This window comes from Cloeon dipterum, chromosome 2, assembly GCF_949628265.1.
Source record: "Cloeon dipterum chromosome 2, ieCloDipt1.1, whole genome shotgun sequence".
Classification (NCBI taxonomy): Eukaryota; Metazoa; Arthropoda; class Insecta; order Ephemeroptera; family Baetidae; genus Cloeon; species Cloeon dipterum.
This window is the reverse complement of record NC_088787.1, coordinates 19445799-19468479: the sequence shown is the minus strand read 5'-3', so window position 1 is coordinate 19468479 and position 22681 is coordinate 19445799. Positions and strand designations below refer to the sequence as shown.

The 22681-nt window shown below is 40.2% G+C and overlaps 2 protein-coding genes across 13 annotated transcripts in view; both read left to right on the top strand.

The window, feature by feature from the left end:
* The window catches only part of LOC135938092 (neuronal acetylcholine receptor subunit alpha-7-like), a 35719-nt gene extending 16203 nt beyond the window's left edge, over positions 1-19516 (top strand). For 2 of the 8 annotated variants that reach the window (XM_065481618.1, XM_065481621.1), the window contains exons 8-10: positions 5438-5524; positions 9720-9829; positions 11639-19516. In XM_065481618.1, the coding sequence (XP_065337690.1) occupies positions 5438-5524; positions 9720-9829; positions 11639-12112 (671 nt within the window). In that variant the 3' untranslated portion in view covers positions 12113-19516. Of the gene's footprint in view, positions 1-1415; positions 1503-2772; positions 2857-4820; positions 4908-5437; positions 5525-9719; positions 9830-11638 lie in introns of all 8 variants that reach the window. The other 6 variants (XM_065481616.1, XM_065481620.1, XM_065481617.1 and 3 more) reach the window with 4 other exon arrangements.
* A 1692-nt stretch (positions 19517-21208) lies between these two features.
* LOC135938091 (acetylcholine receptor subunit beta-like 1) overlaps positions 21209-22681 on the top strand; it is a 36104-nt gene continuing 34631 nt past the window's right edge. The window contains exons 1-2 of one of the 5 annotated variants that reach the window (XM_065481610.1): positions 21209-21763; positions 22378-22591. In XM_065481610.1, the coding sequence (XP_065337682.1) occupies positions 21653-21763; positions 22378-22591 (325 nt within the window). In that variant the 5' untranslated portion in view covers positions 21209-21652. Of the gene's footprint in view, positions 21800-22274; positions 22592-22681 lie in introns of all 5 variants that reach the window. The other 4 variants (XM_065481614.1, XM_065481612.1, XM_065481613.1 and 1 more) reach the window with 4 other exon arrangements.

Genomic DNA, 22681 nt, shown 5'->3' with positions numbered 1-22681 from the left:
CTGACGTTACATGTGTGCTTCTAGTGTCAAATTCCTCAGAGGTCCTTTTAACCCCCAAGTGATCAATTTTTCAGCTTGACGCGTTTCGCAAAATCTTTCCTCCGTGATTAATCAACCGTTTGTTCGGTGTGTCGAACCAGTATTGTCTGGAAAATCGAGTTTCCTCGCACTCCGCGCACGCTTTTCACGGGTCATTTGCGCTCTCATGTCGTGTGCAATTCCCCGTTTGGCTTGCATGAGAAACAAGAGTTTTTCCGATGCGAAATGACTATGCTTGACTTGAGTGCTATCTATCTCGCTCTCTATCTCTCTCAATTCTGTAGACTTTTGATCCTGGATTCGTGACAAGTCTTTTAACTGACCGATTTCGCATATGGTGGACTTTGAACCCGCTGCTTTTTGGACAGTTTGAGTTTGCCCCTGTTTCTCTTACAATTTTATTATATATACATTCTACATCTAAATGTTACCGTAGGAGTTTCTCACTCTATTTTATGATCGCAGGCACATTATCAATGCACTTCATATTTTTCCACAGGGTTTGGTTCTGAATTCCATATTATACCGATTAGTTTATGTTTGAGTGCGCCGCATTTGAGTTTCGCTACGACTCGTGCAATTTTTATCTCGATTGAATTTCAAGTGCATTCCTTGTGGCTTGCTTTTAGACGCATGTAGATCAATAATTTTTCGTTTCTTACGTTTCCAAGCCGATTTATATTTATTTCTTGACATTCACTTTCAGCAGATTCACTCTTTTTGGTAATTTATTCAATAACCGTTGCAATTACATATTTGTGTTTTACTGTTGTGGATGTGTTGCAGAAGTAGATTTGGTGACTTGCCAAGTGTTCATAATATACCATACATACATTCTATAAATATAAATATTTATCATTTTTCGCTCTTTGCTATTCCACTAACAATGCGTTTTCCTGAGCAGCAGGCTGACTCCGCCGCCAGGGTCTGCAGATTTGCCAGCTCTCTCGCTCTCTCTTCGCCGCCACAGTTTTGTTTTCGCAAACCTGTACTCTTGTTGGACTTGTTAGAGTTTTAGACCTATTCAGCTTTTTGCGAATGGTTGTTACAAATCTCTAAACCAGAAGCCGAGTTTTTTTCCAAGTGGGAAGAATAATTTTTCAAATCACATGGGCTTTGAAAATTGCTTTTCTCCCCCTTTTACCTTTTCTCTAGTCATGCGAATGAGTTCTTGTTCGTTTTTGAAACAGCATATTATATCTTAACACTCGCTTCATTTTTCATTAAATTTCTCTGGTTTATCATAATTCACTTTGCTATATGATAGTTTTGATACCCGAAATATTTGAACTTCATCTCCATCTCTACATTATAACCACTGACTGTGATGAATGATGTTAATGTTTGGCTTCTTTGTTCTCTTGTTTCCTCCGCAGGAGTAACCATTCTTCTAAGCCTGACTGTGTTTCTAAACATGGTTGCCGAGACAATGCCTGCAACCTCCGATGCAGTTCCTTTATTAGGTAACTAGAGTAACGCTAAATATACCACCAGAATCAGGCAAAATATCACGCATTATATAGAACTTTATTACTTTTTTGCGTATTATTGGACGAAAAAAGAGAGAACCAAAGTCTCATTAGATGACAAGGAGCGAACAATTCACTCTTTTTTGCAACGTGTCTCGTATAGAGACAGTTTGAAGCATTGTCCGGATGTTAAAAACAATAATCCAAGTATTTTTGCCACACAACCTAATTTTTGACGCGCTCTCGCTCTCGTTCCGCACTGCATATAGAGAGATGCGCGCGCTCAGATAGAGAGAAGCTTTTAGCACTTGTGAGACAGAGGGGGTTTGTTTTCTGTTCTAGCCACAATCTCTGGCGCTTACAGGCACTCTCGTGTTCGTTGGTTCGTTCGTGTACCTCTCTTGCAGCCACCACTCATTATTGCAGGTTAATCCGAGCTAGAGACGTCCGGACGCGAATCATATATAGGATCTCACTCTCTATCTTTTTATATATAGTATATATATATTTCTCTCTTTTTCTCACTTTCTTCCACCCTCCCTGTGCCCCCCTCTCTCTCGACTCATAAAATTATTTTTTCTCGACGTGCGTGCGTGTTTGTGAGCGTGTGACTGACTGCTCCAGCCCCTTGCTGCCCCGTCGACCATCCACCTTGACAAACACTCACATACCTGTCGTGTATAAGAAAGCAAGCAGAGTTCATTTACGAGACTTGGATCTCGCCGGCCATGTGTACAAAGCTCAGGACGGACCCGCATGCTCATTTTGCGAAATCTCGTTCAACATCAATCTCCGGATCTCTCAGGCCCTATGTGGAATGATTGGACTGTATTTACATCTCTGTTCTCTCTCTCTCACACACACGCATTCCGTAGCTGCAGAAGTGAACCTTGTACAGATCAGAGATATGCTAACTCTCTCACCCTTTCAGCTATACCGTTGCGCATAACTGGAACTGATATCATTGCTCACGGATATTTTAGCAATCGCTTCTTTGAACACGCAATCGATCCCGAATAGAAAGTCGACTCGGCTGGGAATGCGAGTAGTTTGGCACCCCCACGCGGGCGAGAAGGCACCCTCACCTCGACATATCATTTGCTAGAGTATTTAATATTCTCACTGAGAGTGACTGAGATGAACTGCAGTAGCTAATTGTGTAATCAATCACCAATCTCTGCTCTCTCTTTCTCTCTCGCATTTTGTGTCTCATCACAGAACTACTTCAACTTATGCTATGCTTCAATTTGGTTTGTCCTCACAGATGTCACAGTTCTGCTATCTTTAACGTTTTTCCTAAACATGGTAGCGGAGACCATGCCTCCAACTTCGGAAAGGCCTCTGATAGGTAACATTTGATACTATACTTATGTTTGTGCAAAATGACACACGAGACAAATAATGTCATCTGTTTGATGGATGTCAGAGACTGCTCAGTTTGCGAGGAAAGAGCGATTATGACTCTTTATTTTACCCGTTGCTACTTGGATTGCAGAGGGATAGGCAGGGTGACGTTGATCGATCCCCCACTTATCAAAACCAACCCCGGGAAAACGCGCGCGCGAACCACCGTAAAAGTTGAAACGCTCTTGTAAATATCTTAAATCAAGCGGAATCCCTCTTGCATAAATTTTCTAAAAAAATTCGCCGAGTGATCGTGTTAGCTGACGACGATTTAAATAAAGCTCCGACCACCAGAGCCGCGACAATCTAAATAAAAAAAACTCCACGTGCTGGCCGGATTTCCTCCAATAACTAAGCACTTCTTATATACAACATGTTTCTCTTGACCATTTCATGCCACCTCGAATCTAACCCGTTCCTTCTATCCTCCCATGCTTGAGCAATCCCACCTTTAAATAAGCAAACATGGCGATAAACCAACTCAATATTCTTGGTTCATTCTATTTGTACGTGTTGTGTAATGCATTCTATACGTTCTGAACCGACTAATGCCGCTTTCTCTTGCAGGGATTTGGCCCGCCCAGCGACAATATGAATAATATTTGAATGTTTTCCGCGCTTTGCATATGCTCTTTCTCTCTCTCTTTTAGTGTTTGTGTGCGTCTGCCGCGAGTGCGAACTCGATCGCAATTATGCATACATTTGGTGAGAAAGTGCGAGTGTGAAAGTGTGTTTTGCTTGGGTTCTTGCGGTTGCGTTGCCAAGGCAAATTTATTCCCGTTTTCGCCGGCGTAATACCCTGATTTATAGCTGCACGTGCGAAAATCGGAATAAATTTATCGGCGGCGGCAGGGGCGGTGGAATCAAAATTCCTGCCGCTCGAGTCGCACACTTGAAACGAAACACGTGTAAGTGTAAATGCGAGTGTGAGTGCTGGACCCTGTTGGTGCAGTGTGGGCCAGCAGGTCCCAGCGCTCCCATATGCGGCACACGGCCGCGCGGCTAAAAGCACGCCGGCAAAAAATAAAAAAGCGAGAGATGGACCCTTCCGGCCTTGCGTCGGGTCCGAGCTTCTTCTTCTAGCAACTCCATTAAAATTTACTGTCCTCTCGAGGTTGGCTGCGTGTGTGTGTACTTTTGCAACAAGACGCTCGTAAAATGATAATTTTGCCGAGCGGCGTGCTAACTCCGATTCTACTGCTCGGAATAAAAATTTGAGTGCGAAAGGAAGTCCACGTGTAAATAGAAAAGTGCAGAACTTATGCTCTTAGAACGTAGTTGAGTATGCTACTTCATCCTGTGGTTTTCGCGGCAATCATAAAAGGGCAAAAAATTAATATTCTCACGGTCTCATTGTAGGGCTTTGACAATTCTCACTTCTTCTCCATAACCTCCTTCTTTTCTTATTATTATAATCATCATTGCTATACTATATATTATAATTTTAAAGAGATGGTATAATTAATGGCTTTCATTCCAGGAACTAAATTTGATCCATATCTAAACCCACGTGACCTTCTCATTTTATTATATAATTATATTATACAAAAATGCGCATATTATATTATATTCTTCACGTTTTTGCCCTTAGGAAACGCATGACAGGTTTGCTCTTTTTTGAACGAATTTTGACCACCACCACCAGTCACGCTTTTGTCTAGTGCATTTATGGTTTTAGACCTCCCTAAATTTTGTAAATTTTTCACAAATCTCGTAATTGACATAATTCAAAGGCAATAATAATCGATCGTTCTTCTTTAAATCCACCTTGACGCACCAGCAGACTGATTTTGTGGAAAAGTATTTTGCATTTTAAAAGTCGGACTCGCAGTCCTTATTTTATATTTATTGCTAAATCCCACTTTTTGAGTAAATTGTGTAAATATTAGAGTGTGTCCAATGTTTCAGGCGTTACAATTCTACTCTCATTGACGGTATTCCATAATTTGGTTGCTGAAACCCTGCCACAAGTATCCGACGCAATGCCTGTGTTAGGTACAGAAAACCTAAACAAAAACAAAATTCTCAAGAATTTTTATACATACATTATCTAATATTATATTGTGTTACTTGCTAAAATGAGATGCAATTTAAAAACCGATTAAACGACATAAACTTTGCGCACAAAAGCTTACCAAAAAAACAAATCCAAACTAAACCAATCTTTAAATAGGTGCACGCGTGCGCGCTTTCGACTCTCGTCGGCGGCGCCGCGCGTGCTAGTATTTGTCTCTAGTTGTATGAACATTATATTTCACTTTTTGCATATGATTTAGTTCGTTATATTAATACAAAATCTGATAATATATCTCTACTCATCCTTCATTGGTCGTGTTGATGTTGATTCTTTCCCAGCACATTTTGGAAGAAGGAGAATTAACACAGAGGAGGGCATTGTAAAAAACTGACGAGAGCAAAAATTTTATTCCGCTTCTTGCGTACACATCTACTTAAATAACGAGATCACTTTTGCTGGACGATGTTAAAAGGTTCTTTCATATAAAGGCCTGATATCTTTGTTTCAGGGGTAACAATTCTTCTGTCTCTTTCTGTCTTTTCCCTTATGATTGCCGATGCGTTACCGCAGACCTCAGAAGCCATACCCCTACTAGGTCAGCACCCCTGCATGTATATGTGTGTGTGGACACGAGAATTTAAAATATCCGAATTCATATACATGTGCACACGTGACGAGCAGAGTGTGTGTATATCAATTTGCATATTTAAATTGCAGCCCCACACACACATAGACGTATGTACATAAAATCAATTAAAAAGCAAACGCTGCCAAAACAAAACAAAAGGACCACCTAACCGTTCATAATAATTAAAATCTGTCAGTTAAGTAAATCTGCATAATTTCTAATTAACCGTCTCATTTCTAAATTTTTAGTGTGTCTTAAATTCTGATAAAACAAAAAATCAATCAAATGAAAATCTGAAAAAAATATGCGTTGCCCTTCTCTCATTTACACTTCATCTTCCACTCCCATCATCCACATATCGATCCCCAATAAATGTGTGACAGACACAATAGCTTGCAGGATGCTGGGATTTTTTGTGACCGCTATAAAAAATAATAATAACAAACACACTACACCAAATCTATTGGCAATGAAATTCAAGTAATACCCGCGCGCAGAGAGAATAAAAAGCTAACACTCTTGAGCTCGAACTGTTTCCGCCCTCTCTTCAACCCTTCCCTGGAACTCCTGAAAACAAAAACATAACTCAGACTCTTTCCACCCAAACTAAACTCGGCCCTAAAACCGTGTGTGTCCTCCCAGGGTTGTAATTCGGGGCAAATGGTCCCGCAAGGGCCCGACTTTCGGCAATTTCATAATTCAAACGAGCGGCTAAGTGGGCGCTCGGTGAATTTTGCATGCGCCGCCGTCTCCTTATTTTCCCTTACGAATTCTGACGCGCGCGCGCCAAGTTAGTTGCGAGCGGCGTCTCGTGTGCACTTGCCAGGTTTCAAACTTTGCGTGCAATAATTATTTGAACACCTCGCAGCGTGCAGCACGATTCACGACACCTTTCCCAATTAGCCCGACCTCTGTCGGAGGTCGAGTCAGTCGCCAACCCCACCGATAAGTCGATCGACCATAAATTTTCAAGCGCATCCCCAAAATGAAATTCAACGGTTTCCATTCATTTTAAAACATCTGCTGGGAAAAATTTTCTGTGCAGAACTTGTTAATTTTAAAAATTTAATTCTTGAAAATCTCTTATTGGTGGACTTATTTTTTATTTTATATAAGAGAGTAATTAATTGCTCTCCTGAATTTAAACTTGGTACAATTCGCTGCCCTTTTCCCCTTTTGACAAAAATATAATGTTTTTTTAATTAAATTTTTTTAATATAAATGCAATTTTTCCCGGCACAGTTATGTTAGTGAGAATTATTCGCCGGTTTAAAATTCGTGTATCGCCACTTGTACACACTATGAAGTGAATTTATTTTGTTTTTGGATGATAATAAGTTTTGTGGTGGGGGAGGTTGTAAAATTTAAAAAGGACACGTTTTTTCTCTTCATCTTTCTTAACTGCATAAAAAACAGTGAGGGGGATTTATATTTTCATCACTGGAACCGTAAAATTGTATCAAATAACAGTTAAATTTTCCCTTCGGAGTCAAGACGATTTTCTTGAACTTTTACTCTCTTGCTCTCGAATTTTGGCCAGAGTCAATACGAGAGAGCTCTGGAGAAACAACTGAGAGTAAATTTTAAACATCTGATAAGAAAGAAGTTCTAACCCTGAACCGATTTTTCTTTGATGGGAAATTTTACCCAAAAAATATCAAAATTGAACATTTGGAATGGGTATTTGACACCCTAACATAGTTTGCTCTCACGAAAAAACGGTAAAATAAGACCAATTTCACCGAGGCTCCCTTTCATAAATAATTCCATATTATATCTTATAAACACGAGCCTCTTGAACTTGAAACAAAACGTTGGAACCCTTTTGAGCAGCCGGCCGGCCTAATTGCCCCGGCTGAAGGCTGAAGCCCCTGAAGAAGCAGAATAGAGTCTCTGTTGCCGGCTGCGGAGTAAAAGCCTCTCTTTGCAGCGAGTGTGTGTATTACTTGAATTAGCGCGCGCATTTTCGGTGGCTCGAAAGAAAGTTTCGCCACCGAGCAGGTGTGAGAAAGTGCTAATTAAGCAGCAGTCCCGCGTCTTTGTAAGCTATTGCGACGAGAAAAGCAAAAATCTAACTCGAGTATGCAGAGCTAAACTGAACTGAAGTTTGGAGAATGCTGTCTAAAACTAAACTGCTATGCCCGTAAATTGATGTCGAGAATGAGTGTGCGTGCAGGAATGTGTGAAACTAACCGTGCCTCCATAATTTTAATCTGCTTGCTCTCTAAACAACCTAAAAGTGAAAAGCTGTTTACTGACTAACCACTCTGTTTATCGTTTCTCCATTTTTATCATGTGCGTGCTGAGATGTTCTTTATTTGGTTATTCTGTGTAAAAATCAAACTGCCAGAAGGATAAAAAACACTTTGGTTGCTTGTTTGCTATGCCTCTCACTATTATATATATATTAATTAACGTGTATCCTAACATGACATAAATATAATCTCTAATCTGTGCTGTTTTTTAAAAATGTTTGTCTTTCATTTTCTCATACTCTAACTGGACTGGACAATTAAATTTATGTACATATATCTTGTATCTTGTCTAGATTGGTAACTTTTCCGACAGCGCTAATGACGTATCTATATATTGCTGATATACTTATATCGTATTTTGCCGATTCATGCAATCGCTCTGATGCCAAGAAACTGATTCGTCTGCCAATGATTTAGCTAAACTAGTCTCTTAAATTTTGTTAAAACAACTCCTCTCTTGCTCCTACTCTCTCTGAATTTTTTGTTTTCTCCTAACTCTTTTTGTGACGCCGTTTATTATTGACCACTCACTCACACACACATACACACACTTCAATCGTTTAGGACCTATTTATCTAACTGCGCCTTTTAATTCATCTTCTTTCAGAGACAAATGCAGAGTTCCTGATATTCTTCTTCCTCAATTTTGTGATTTAATTTTTTGCAGATTTTTCAACCTCTACATATAATAAAGCAATAATCCTTTGCCTTTGTAAAACCACCTCCTTCACCCTGAATAATAACTAACAAAATAATTCATTTAAAATATTTAAACAAAAACACTCTAAAATAAGAAACAAGGTCGCATGCAAAAATACAAATCAAATCAAAAAAATCACCCTCTGCCTCCAAGTAACAAAGCAATAGAAGCTTTTATTTCGTTTCACAAGCTAAAACATGATGATAAGTCTGAAATATTATACTCATTCATTAATACAAAAAAAAAATCCAAGACTTTGAACTAACAAAAATCCCGTACAATGCTCAACCAGTTAAATAACGATTGGGGTCTCGATCATTGAAACCGAGGGAATTTTCCGCGCGCAATGCTGCCGTCAAAGGCGTGAAATGGGGAAACAATTTATGACCGTGGTTCGTGCTGATCAATGAAAGAACCGCGCGGATCGTGTCTTTTCAGTTTTGTCTGCTCTCAATAGGTGCATCATCTCTATGCTAAAACTAGAAATGCATCTAAGGGGTGCCGCCCTCGACCTTAGCGAGCAATTTCTGTAACTCTAGCCTCTCGAGATCCGGAATTGTCTGACCGCTTAATTTGAGTAGGACCATTCTTAGCAGGATGATTTTTGCTTTTTGCCTTTTTTTTCTTTTCAGAAATCGCTCTTGACAATTTTCGGATATTTGTCCGTTCAGATACAAAACAGTACAAAAATATATTTGAAAGTAGCCCGAGAGTTGAGTTGAAAAGATTGCTTTTAAGATTCCTAATCTTGCTATTCTGCATGTTGTTAACAATCGCAATCTTGCACTGATTAAAAAAAATCCACAACAAGACAAAACAAAGCAAAAAGCCAAGGTACATGTTTTAACGGACTTTTCATAATCAAATGGGACATTTTAATTTAATCATCTCAATTAAAATGCATGCTGATAAAATTTTGACTCTTACTTGGCTAAATTTTAACGACTTTTCAATGGCATGTGATTAATACTGGGATTCCACAATCAATGGCAACAAATAGATCCACGTAATTGTTGGAAGAGTCAGTTCAGACAAAAATGAAAAATGAGAAAAAAGCAATGAGAAAACGGCTCAAGATTGTGTCAAATATCCAGTTTAGTTAGAAGATTATTATGATTAAATGCGTGTAGTAAACTTAGGCTTACTCCATGAAAAATTGTTGGCCCTCAAACGCAGTCAGACTAATCTCCGTTCCACCTTCTTCCAGGTACATATTTTAACTGCATCATGTTCATGGTGGCATCATCAGTGGTTTCTACTATACTCATCCTGAATTATCATCACCGAAATGCTGACACTCACGAAATGTCAACTTGGGTAAGCATAAACTCACACCTCCTTCTATCCTCGCGAAAAATGAAATAACGAGTGCAGGCAGGGAACCGAAACAAATAATAACGGAGAGATTGGCGTAGCCGCAGAGGAAAAGCCGTTGCATTTCTAATTGTTTTTTTTCGGCAACGAACGGCGGCGGCAGCGGCGGTGGATTCATTGTGATGAGTTTGCGCTGTCACGGCGGCGGCGCACACTCTGTAATATCAAGCCGGAGCCACGTCAAATGAAGATGCAGAGAGCTCACAGGGCCCGGAGCCATTGATCCTCTGTCGCAAACATAGTAGGCCCGGCTTGGCTGGCTGCTCCACCAGCTCGCGCTGCCCGCCCGCGCGCCTCACCGCCTCGCCTCGTCGCCCCACCGGCCGCCCAAGATCCATACACGCACACACAACCTGCCTGCCTGCCTGCCTGCGCGCTTAAAGCCGATGGAAACACATTCGTGCACGCGCCCAAGGCACGCCTCTTCCCAGATTTTGACGCTCGCACGAGGGCGATTTTGCAAATAATTTTATTTTGAAAGAAAATGTTTCCTAATTGGTACGAAATACGAAATAAAAGTTATTTCGAATATGGCTGACAATAAGCAGAATATATATTTTTCATCAATTATATCAGTTGTTCTTGAGTCAGTTTACGATATTTTTTCAATTAATTAATGAAGCATATTTTGCAAGAGCTCACAAGAGAAGCCTACCTTTTAATCCGAAAATTATTGTTTTCGCAACCATTCGATAGTAATTTAGATTGTGGAGGTTTGATTAAATGGGGGTAAAAAAGAGCAAGTTTTAAAACCGGCTTTCCTGGGATTATGGGGAGAAGAAAAATATTGAAAATTTCACCAGCTTTCCGAATTTGCCAAAAATTTTGCTCTCACATTCATAGCCACTGAATTGTAAATGTTTCCAAAATCCAGATTTCAGACTTAACTTATCAGCTTTTGCAGTAAAAGAAAGGCTCCAAAATTCGAACATTCATATATAAAAAACCGCGAACAATAGACATTTTGATTTGATCTGATTTATTACTCTGTAGGATGGTTTAGGAAAATAATAATTTTTCGGATTAATTGTTGCTCTCTCCTTGTTAGTTCATGCATTCCTTATCAACGAAGAAATCAGCGTCGATTTTTAAGACTTTCAAGAATTTGTTTCCTGAATTAAAAATTTGGAAGCAGCAAAACCCTTGCCTGCTAAATTTTCCATTCATCATTTTTGAAGCACCCAAATGTATTTTTTAAATATTTCCTGAATTATGAAGGTGTTTCGCTCTTTTTTCTTAATTTCAAGCGATTTTATGTTTTCTGCTCTTTGAATTTTAATATTTTATCCTTCATTAAAAATTAGAGCGAAATTTGTTTTTGAAACTGATACTTGCATCAACTTTAATCTAATTTTTCTCTCGAATTGAGTGTTCACCTATTTTCACTCAATCCCACACTTTGTTTCAAAATTATCATCAGAGAGGATACAAAATATTGGACTGAATATAACGAGCTCTTTATAATTCAGTTGACTGATTATTTGAAAAAAATGGTCCAGAAAGCAACTCATGTGAAAATTTTAAGCTTAACCGGCAGAGTTGTCTAAACAGTTACGAAATTCAGCTTGATTGAATGAGCATACTTTTCCCGGGCAGGAGGTCAACCTTACAACGCTTGACCTTTAGCCTTTGAAATGGGGTGCAACAAAATGGATCACCATTTCAAATTGTGTGGTGACACCACTTAAAATTAATTATTATCAACAGATTGCTTTTTGACTTTTGAAGACTAATTGCTCTTTCGATTCGCAGGTGAGACTGATATTCCTGCACTGGATGCCATGTTTATTAAGGATGAGTAGACCTAGCGGCGAGCCCGAACCGCGTAAAACGCTACAACTGAGAGAGCTTGAACTGAAGGAGCGATCCTCCAAGAGTCTTCTAGCCAATGTGTTGGATATCGACGATGATTTTCGCCACACAGGAACATTACAATCTTCAAGCACCACGGGCTTCCTTAGGGTATCGGGGGGTGGCGGGGGGCACGATGAACCGCAAATTGTGCACAACTGTATTGGGTCCCACCGAGAACTTTCGCTCATTCTCAAAGAGATTCGCGTTATCACAGAGAGATACAGAAAGGAAGAGGAGGCGGCCGAAGTGACCAATGATTGGAAGTTCGCCGCTATGGTTGTAGATAGACTCTGCTTGATAATTTTTACCCTGTTCACCATAATTGCAACGATAGCAGTGCTATTCTCAGCGCCACATATTATAGTTACATAAGGAAGAGACTTACTAATTTGTAGCAGCGATTGCAAAACTAAAGCAGAAAAAAACATACGAGAGAATTGGAAAATTGGACACCCGCGCGCAAGCAACCACACACAGTTGACACACACACATACACACACACACTTGACACACAACAAAAAACGAACGCAATTTTCGTAAAGTAAAGATGCAAGAAGAGACAAGAGGAATTGTAATCAGATATCTTTCAATTTATAAAATTAACGATAAAATTAACATTTTAAAGTGAAACAGCAGCTTAGAAGACGATGAAAAAGACGCTACACTCGAGATAACACACGCGATTACGAGAGACGAGTCTTTTTGTTTCGTTTGTATCTATCACTTGTAGAGAGTGTATTTTTATCGCTTGGATGATGATTCAAAACCAACATGAATGCTCCAAAACACGGGTGTAAATACGCATACACACAAAATGTGCGCTCGCGGCGCCGCATTACAGTTCTCGCTCAGGCGCGCGTGCATCAACAATAATTGATGATTTCCAAAGATACATGATGAGTAAACTTGCTTTAAGATGGACACAGCTAAAAAAATGAAGTACTTTTCTAGCGGAAAAAATATAAAACAAACGGTTTGTTGAGATGCTAACACAGTTTTAGAGCTGCGGAGATTTTAAAACAAAAAGAAAGTAGCCACAAAGTGGCGCTGTCAGTTTTTCATGAGGTGTTACTAGAGTTTTTATAATTGGTTTCACGCTGCCTTCTTCCTCAATGATTATTTACAAAAGAATATTAAGATGTTGATAAAAGTAAGCAGGAAAAAAAGATAAAAAAACTTTACACACACGTTTAAAGAGAAAAAAGCTCGTTGGCTCAATGAATGCGATTTCCCGAAGAGGAACACTGCACCCGAATGCATTTAAACTGCTAAATTGTGACTTGGTGTTAAACAATCAATCTAACAAATCTAAACGAAAATGCGGAATCCATCTTGCAGCCACCACTGCGAAGTTTATCCCTGCCACGGAGTCGCAGACACGCACGCGCCTGGCAGCTTTTAAAAAATAAATCATAAACACATGTAATTAAACTAAACGGAAATTGAGTTTAGTCAGTTGAATACACGCAACTTCAGAACAATCTCCATTTATATACTTAAATAAAAAGAGCGATAACTTAAACAGCAGGAGGTGCTAAGTATGCGAGATGCTTTTAGCAACTCCTGCTAACCTAAACTTGCCGAATAGTGTTAATGATTAAAGTCATCGTAAGATGCTACTCTTAAACTTAAAATGTGAACACCTAAACGAGAGTTTGTTACGTCAAATTGAACACTTAAATCAAGGGCCAGGACCCGTTTAAAAGAATTAAAAAGTGCATTGTGATAGAATATTATATAATACGGATAATGAAAAGTCATTTATTAACATTTGTTGAGAACGCTGTACCATAAACAACTAATTTCTTGATCACGCTTCGATTGTTCCCCCTCGTAAAAAATCCACATTCACACACAAACACATACACACACACCCGCTACGATAGGAAAGTGATGCCGATTATTTTTGTCGTTAACGCGGAATTAAACATGTTTTACTGATAAATCAATATCCGACGATAGCTATTGAAGATTTGTACATGGTGGTAATATTAATTATTCATAGTGCAGATTTTATAAAATTGTCACGCGTCATGTAATAGTTATCGATGTTTTTAAATCACACGAACGCGGACAAGAAACGAAAACAAAATGCTGATTACACAAAAAACACACACTTAAACAATCACAGAAACACACACACTTTTACGCAAACAAAGTTGAACACACAAGACACAAACACAGGACACAAGAGACACAAACACACACACACACACACTAAACACAGCAAGACGAAAACACGCTCGCACTAACGCATTTGGCAAACCAATTTTTGCTCATTCAATATCTATTATGTACATTTACATTGTGTAAATTATAAATTGTTGCAAGCCAGTGGATGCTGATGATGAATTTTCTGAGCGTGGCAGAGACGAAAGCATATTTTGAAAACTGAAAGTGCAATTCAAATGAAAAATATAACATAAATGCATAAAATACAGCAGTAGTGTTTATTCAGTATGTGGTGCTTTAAATTTAAAATCAACCGTACGCGGAGAAAAGAGACATTCAATTACTTATAACCACGACACACAAACGCAGACACTCTCACTCCTGTTCTTAAACAAAAACCGAGGAATGCATAGATCAATTATAGCTGGTAATATCGGAACCCGCCCCCTTTTGGCCCCTGAAATGCAGATCACTGACAAATTACAAATAATTCTCTTCTCATCGCATTATTGCTGGCTAAGTTTTTTGATGGATTTCTAAAATTGAGCTGATGCGCACATAATTTGAGGAATATACTTTGATTACGTAACTTAATTAAGACAGCAACGACGACAATTGTTAATGTATATAAGATGAAAAAAACTAATTCTCAGAGTTACATGGTACCTTTACAGAAATTTAATCAGCCGGTCAAGAAAAAATCTTTTCGAAACGGAGGAATTAAAAAAAAATGAGGAAGCGTGCATGTGGATCCGCGCCCCAAATTTCCCTTCCCTGCTTTGACGTTTGAAATTTGGAGGAAAAACTCGTTTACTCTCTCTGTGTGTGCAGACTCATTCCTTTCTTGTAACCAGCCATTTCTGTGAGCGATTTAGGTTCAAATTTATGAGAACTGACAAACATGTGAGCAATACCGAATCTGATTGAGAACACGTGAGTACAGGGGCAGGTGCGAAACTAAACTCCTCTCGTAGAGCAGCTAACACGTATCGGAGCTGGACTCTTTCACAAGTGCATTTTCGTTGTTCTAAAAACAAAACCACGTGTGGCGCTCAAATTCAACTTTTATTACATACGAGGTAACCAACCCCTTTTTGGATATTACACTGTTGTTGCAAAGTGCTAATTTCATATGTAAATATTTACCTGTACAGATATACACACACTGACACAAACAAAAACTTCTCGAGACATGCACTCGTGAAAAAGCGGCACAGTGCAATCACAATCAGATACGGTAACAGTAGCGTGTATGTACTGAACATGTGCAAAATTGTTGCATTCTTTCACTCTGATATATCGCAGAAAAATGATCACCTCTTGATATATAATATAACTCCTCACTCTCCGTCAGCGAAAAAAGAACACACTGTATTACCATTGTTGAAATTTGATGATCACTGTACAAATAACACTTATGTGACCGCGGCCCGGCATTTTTTCGAGCAAATCTGTGACTCGGCATCCCCCCAACTCACTTACTCACTCCCCCCTTCAGTGCGTGTGCAAGAATGCAAAAAAGTCTCGGTCTCCCTCGGAGCTCCCCCGAACCCCGAAAAACCGCCGCAATCCACACGTATACATTTTAAGATACGACAAAAGCAAAAGTTTGATTCGCATCGAGTGGACAAGAAGAAAGAAAGCAAGCAAGATTGTGTGTTTATAGTTTTTGCTGTGAAAAAGTGCGAGAGCGTTTGTTTGTTGATGATAGAGACACGATGAGATAAACTCTTGACGGTGATGATGAATTTGCTCTTCATCACTCACTACAATTATAGGACTACCCAGCAGCAATCATCAGCTCAAGGTAAATGGGAAAAAGATGAACTCGCAGCCGCTGCAGCGCGCGGTGGACGCATATTTTAGATTTACCTGTCATCTCATTTACTATAAAAATAACGATTGCAGTTGAAATACATATATACAATTCCATTGACACACGTATAAGGATTTGCGACGATAAAAAGAAAACAAACGTACGAAGGAAAATGGTTTCTTTTTTCGCTCTACATCTTGCAGTATTTTCCATTCGTTTCCGGACATCTCGTTTTTTATATTACATCCATGCGATTGTACTATAATATTAATTGTTACTAATAATACTGTTATTACAAGTACCTCATTAAACATGAGTGTTTTGGTTACTTGAAAACAGTCACTCTTTTTCTTATTTACATATCCGCTTAGACGAAAGAAAAATCAAACACGTAATTGGCGCTGCATCAATTCCCATCATCGGACACTCCCCCAAAGAGCTTTGTCATTTTTTAAAAAGTATTTTACACGCCGTCAAAAGGGACAGCATACTGCCAAATCAGACGACAATGCATTTTATAAAAAGTTAACAATTAAAAGCAAAAAACTGTTTGTTGTGTAAGTCGAGACGAAAAGTCACACATGAAGCACTGATTCTCAACCCTTGAGTTGTTTTCTTTTCTCTTCAACTCTAAGAGCTTGGTGTTGCTGACACACAGACAGACACCAAGAGAAAAACTGAATGAACACAAACAAACGAGAAACACGCAGCACTCTCTCTATCTCTTCCTCTCCACTACATGCATAAATACACACTTACACTCAAACACACACACTCTCTTAAACTTAATTCAAGCTAAATAAATGTGTAGCTTTGACACTTTTGAAAGTTATTTATGTGTGTGATCTAACTCTATCGCTCGATATAATATATTATCTAGATTTGCGACAAAAACTAAACAATACTCGTGTAAATAACTAAAGTTTGTAGTCTTCGTGTTTTTGAATATACATTTGAATACTACTATATAGTTGTAATAATAAAAAGTGGTGATATCCCGCGAAACTACGGCATCTCAACAAATGCGTGTTTTGTCAAAAGACGAGAGTAAAATTTGAGGCACTCCGTGGAGCAATGTGGTGGCGAAATCAATTCGTTTTAGCGTAGCTAACTTTTTAAGTCTGCTAGCTTTTGAACAATTCAATGTGTGATTTTTACATCAAATTGTTATACATACGATGACGAGAGAAAGGGGAAAAAGAAAAAAAATACTTTTGCTTAAATAACTTCCTTGGTGTCAAAGTCTTACAAAAGAGGAGACAAAAATGTGGCGGCCGCGCACGTTGCTCGCGCGGCGTGCGCGTCGTTTTAAATTCGCAACTTTGAACGAGAACACACAAACACGTACACACTTACACGCCTACACACTAGGAGATGATATTCATGAAATTGCCTCAACACTCGAGTTAATTAGTTTTAACGGCTATGCTTAATTACTCATCGCCTCACTCGCCACTAAACCTCGCCCATTAAACTCATTAAACTTGCTTCAAGTGTTTCCTTCTGTAAAAGCAACTAAATGACATAAAAGTAAATATATTTAAAAAAAAAAACGAAATCCTTCCCAACAGTTTCTTTGTGACAATGTGAAATATAAGCAACAGGGACTGCCCCAAATTTCTTGACAATCCATGCTTATAAGGAAAAATGGCTTTACCTGTAAAGAGTTCTTGATTTGTGGCTGGTTTCTTGTTGAATTATAAGTAGTAGTTCAGCGCGGAATTATACACTTTAAACGTAAAACACGCGAAAAGGAAAAACAAACAATGTGATCTGCATTTTTGGATTGTGTAACTTTTCTGGTTGGATGTTTAAAAGAACGTAATCTAGACTTTGTTTACATTAAACCTAATTAACAGAGTATGTATACATTGTAACATGTGATTTAAATAAAGTTTGTAAAATTGACACGATAAAAAAAACTAACGAACGAATGAGAGAAAAACTGGAAACTAAAAAGCAGAATATATCAAACGTTTGAGAAATTATTTATAAGTAAAGCGAAACGAAACTGAGGAAATAACCAACCAATCACTGTGCAAATCAATTGCGCGATCATTAATAAATACGAAGCTCAATTTTTATCACCATTTTGTTTACGCTTAATTAAATAATTAAACCATTTTTGACAACTAATTAACCTGACACTGTATCCCTCTGCTAATTTCTTCGTCTGTTCTCTGTATAAACGCCTAAATAATTGACTTGTGTGCCCTAATTTCGATTAAATCCATTCACGATACTTAATCAATTAAATCACTACTGCTACCTTCGAGAGTAACAAATTAATTAAACTAAAGTACACTCTAGTAGTGTCTCTTACGCAATAAACTTTAACCACTCGCTCTTGTAGAAAAACTAAAATTCTGAGGAAAGAAAGAACGTCTCGTAAATACACACACGATGATAATTTTCTAATGCATTAAATAATAAGAAAGAATGTTTCAAACGACAAGACATGACAATTTTCTCGCCGAATGAGAATCATGTATGGTAAGAGTATAGTACTTGCTACAATATATTATTACATATACACTTAAAATATAAGTTCTCCGAGTGTGTGTCTCTCTGACGGTGATTGAAGAACACGCAGACACTCACTCGCACGGATACACACGCGCGCGGACTTGGACGCCCACTTTGTAATGATGCTAAGATAGGAAGACGAACCCGTTTCTGTTCAAATCAATCAATCAATCGATCGAATCGTTGCAACAGCAGCAGCAGCGCGCGTGACTTTATTTTTTATAGAAGAGGGAATTGTACGGAAAATGGATTCGAGAATCGAGAACCCAACTCAAGACTTGCTTTATTTCCCTTTCAAAGTGCCAAAAATGAGGTGTATACCGTATGATTTTCCCCCCAAGAAGCTGCCAATCTGCCTGGATTCGGTTTGGAGGCGAGCAGACCCGCTAGTTCCAAGCCAACGCCGGCAAAAGAGTAGAGTTAAAATTTGGTGCTGGATGCTGGATTGCGTAATTTAATTAAAAGACAATTTTAAATATGTTAATCTAGAGTTTCGTTTAAGCCGCAGCTAAATAGAACTGCTAATTTCCTCCAGAAAAGAAAACAACAACCCAAGAGACGACGTTTGATTTTGTAATCATGCTCGATTCGATAGAAATTCAGTCACTGTTTCGAACGCTCATTGAGTTGGTCATAAACTGAGCAGTTGCATTTGGCAGGTGGTGATGCTTGTTGCTCAAATTTAGTCCAGATATATTAGAATAAACAAAGATGAAACTATGGAATATCTGTTATACCTTAGCTTGTAAAAGAAAAACGCGTGTTCTCTGATTGCTTTGCACAAAAGGAAGAAAAGCGAAGAACAAACAAAAAGCCGAACTCAATCCCTCAGCACACACAAAGACACACACACACACTCACACCCTGGACTCACTCAGCCGCGGTGCAAGCTTCGTTGCACTGCCCTATGACAATTATAAATTCCATCTATCATCATTACAAATTGTAATAACCTTTCGCTCTTGTAATGATTTTTCTTTACTCCTTTGCTTGTGACCTCATTTCTCACCGCATTTAAATATTTTCCTGAACCCTACTGCATATCGTTAACAAAACCTGATGATGAATTTTTTCCTTTTGTAAGACTAAAACGTAAAAGAGTATTATACATGCAATTAAAATTTGATAAGAATAAAAATCTTTTTTGCACAAAGTAAATAACGACAGCTTTATTTTAAAGAAGATAATAAAGATAAAATAAAACGATGACATTGTTAAAGATTGTTTGTTGTGTTAAAAAAATAAAAATCGATTGTTGATTACTAATTGATTATTTTTCCAAACGATCCTCTTTTCATAAATTCTCTAAACCATGCTAATCGACGATCGTAGTCTCTTCTCTAAAGAAAAAAATTAAACCCCTTTCCTCTTTTCGGTTTAAGTTGGATCAAAAAATTGCCCCTCTTAACTTTCTAAATAAAAAAATATTTCTCGCGTAAAGTTGTCTTAAAAACAGCCGTATTCTCTGTAGCAAAATTAGGAAAAATTTTACAAAGTTTGTGTGTCGAAGATGGTTAAAAAAATACCAGCATATAATTAATTCACTGTTTGTTGAGAATCACTTCTGTTGTGAAAGCATCTTAAGGTCGAGATACAGTTTCTGTGGATTAAGAAAGAAAATAAAAGAAAATGTTGACATAAGCAGAGTCTAGAGGTAACCCAGGCTTACACAAAAGTCAAGAACAGTGTGTTTCAATCGTCCAAAACACGAGTAAGTGTGTCGTCACTTTGACATGCTGTCCGAATTAAGAAACGAGGATCGATGCAAATTCGATGCGTCGGCGAGTCGCAACTGATTTTGCTCTGATTGGCAGCCAAGAGAGAGGAGAGAGAGAGAGAGAGAGAGAGAGAGAGAGAGAGAGAGAGAGAGAGAGAGAGAGAGAGAGAGAGAGAGAGAGAGAGAGAGAGAGAGAGAGAGAGAGAGAGAGAGAGAGAATGGAAGGAAGGATGGTGGCACGATGACTGTTGTTTTTAGATTCATTATCACTGGTACTCACTCACACTTGCACACATACACACACGTTCTAGGCGCTAGGAGGCATATTATATTATTGATCTCGAGCAGTGGCAGACTTTCAGCAGACTTAAAGCAAACCGGCAGCAGCAGCGGCGGCGGCAGCGGCAGCAGCGAGCGATCGAGCACATCAGAGAAAGGAGCAAGACTGCTGCTTTGGGTGTGGCAGGTGCTTTAAATACACACTCACACACATCGTGGAGCTAAACGCCGTGTTAATGGTCTTACGAGCGGCGATGATGCGAGATTCATAAGTATGCAACCCGCTCGGACGGCGCGCCCGGCACGTTGCATAGCTAAAAAAACTCGTAAAAATTTATGAGCCGATTTTTTATTGTTCCTTCTGCGGCCGCCTCGCGGGCAGATTAAGGCGTGCGTCGGGGAGCTATTTGTTTAATTTATTTTCCAGTTTGTATTCGGGTCGCGCCGAGGCGATTTTTGCCCCGCGCGCGCACCAGCCCGAATCTAATGACATTCGGCTGGCTAATGGCGAAACTTGGAGTTAGACAGAGAGAGGATGGATAATGAAGTTAGCTGGCCGGAGCATTAAATATACAAATGGCTTTGAGCAAAAGTTCAATAATCTGGGTGACGTCATTGGCGTGTGCGGCTGATACGAGTGAATAAGTGGCCGGAAGTGGGCCTGCGAAAATGAAAAACCGGTGGCGGCGTCGGCGGCGGCCAGGGGTTCATAGGCTCAGGCCAAGGGCGGGGGCGGCGGCAGCAAGGTCGGCTCGAGCGCGCGATCGCTCTTCAAGAGGGCTCTGTCATACCCCTTCTTGCAGTCGATAAACGAGTGCGGAAGACCAACCCCAAAGGAACATTCCATGGTGTTGGCGGATAAGCCTAGGCAGCGGCAGGGCTGGCTGGGGGACGGAGGGGAGGGCGGGGAAGGGAGGCAGCCAGCGAGCGAGCGAAGCACTTAGTCTGCCTGCGCGTTTGTACTTTGTGCATTATTAACTTTGAGCCCCGGGTCTGCGCCAGTCCCGATACTTGTCTTCGTTTCTGCTGCTGCTGCTGTGAGTGCCGGCGCGTCCGCTGGCGTCGCTGCGCGCGCGCGGCCGACTTTCCACCCCGCTCGTTTGCTGGGCGGCCACCCTCATACCCCGTTCTCTTTCTCTGGTTTCAACAGCTTAGTTTGGTTGTCGCACCGCAGCACCAGGATTTTTCGTTTTTGAGTTGTTTGCGTGCCCGGTAGACGTCCGATTTTGTTGCCTTTTGCCGGCGGGACCGCTTCGTTTTGCTTTGCGCGAGCGTGACCGTGCGAGGAAGCCAGCAGCAGCTAGCCAGCGACCGACCGACTCAGCACCACCGGAAGAGCCAGCCAGGCAGCCAGCTATGCAGTGCCGTGAGCCAGTGTGCAGGCGAGTGGTGTGCGGGGCGGATGCGGCGGCGGCAGACACGGCCTCCAGACCCCATGATTAGAGAGGCGGTGGCCCTCTACTGCGGCGGACCTTCTGCACAGTGGTGTGGTCTCAAGAGCAAGAAGAAGAAGGTTAGAAGGGTCAGCGACAACAGTTGAGTCGGCGTTGTGAGCTTATTTCAATTTCCATGTCAAACTAAACCGCAACCAAGCAACCACCAAAATACCAAAACTCTGACTGACTGAACTATAAAACCCACTCAGCTAACCTTGCTAAAAACTCGCTCTCGCTAAGATCAAACTAACCGTCTGTCGGACGGACGGACTAACTCTATCGCCGTAAGCCGGATCCTGACATCCAAACACACTCACACCTTACTCTATCTCTGTTTAAATCGAGCAATGAGAATGTCGTGCGACTAAAAACTCTAAAAGCAAACACACACTCTGTCCTGCTCTCAAACCGTTTGATAGAGACTAAATACCGGGGCTCGGACGACTAAACAAACTCTGAACCATCCACTCGCTAAACCAAGTGAACCTAAATAAACTCGACTAAATACTCTCTACTAACTCAGTGTCCGCTTGATTTGATACTCTCTGGTGAATCTCTCATGGTAATTACTGTCCTGGGTCATTGAAGGGGCAATTTGAAAATCACGTACACACTTCTGCAATGGCCGACGACAATTGAAAGCGAACGCGCCAAGCCGACCCCGCGAATCTCATGGCAGGCACCGTTGCAGCTCTGGTTGTGTTTTGGCAATGACGAGAAGCATAATCGACTTCGACAGCCCCCTCCTCTGCCTCCGAACACCATCGCGGCCAGGTCAGCATCTGCAGCCGCAAAAGCGAGCTTCGCCAAGCTAACCGCCCCCAGGACCATGTCGGTCCTGGTTTCGCCTTTTGCCACCCTGCTCTCGTCTTTGCTGATCCTGCTGTGCATCTTTGTGTTGCCCGGTGAGTATCCCGCCCCCGTTTCTCTCTCTCTCTCTATCTATCTATCTCGCTCTATCTCTCTCTCGCTCTCATCCTTCCAACAAAACGGCG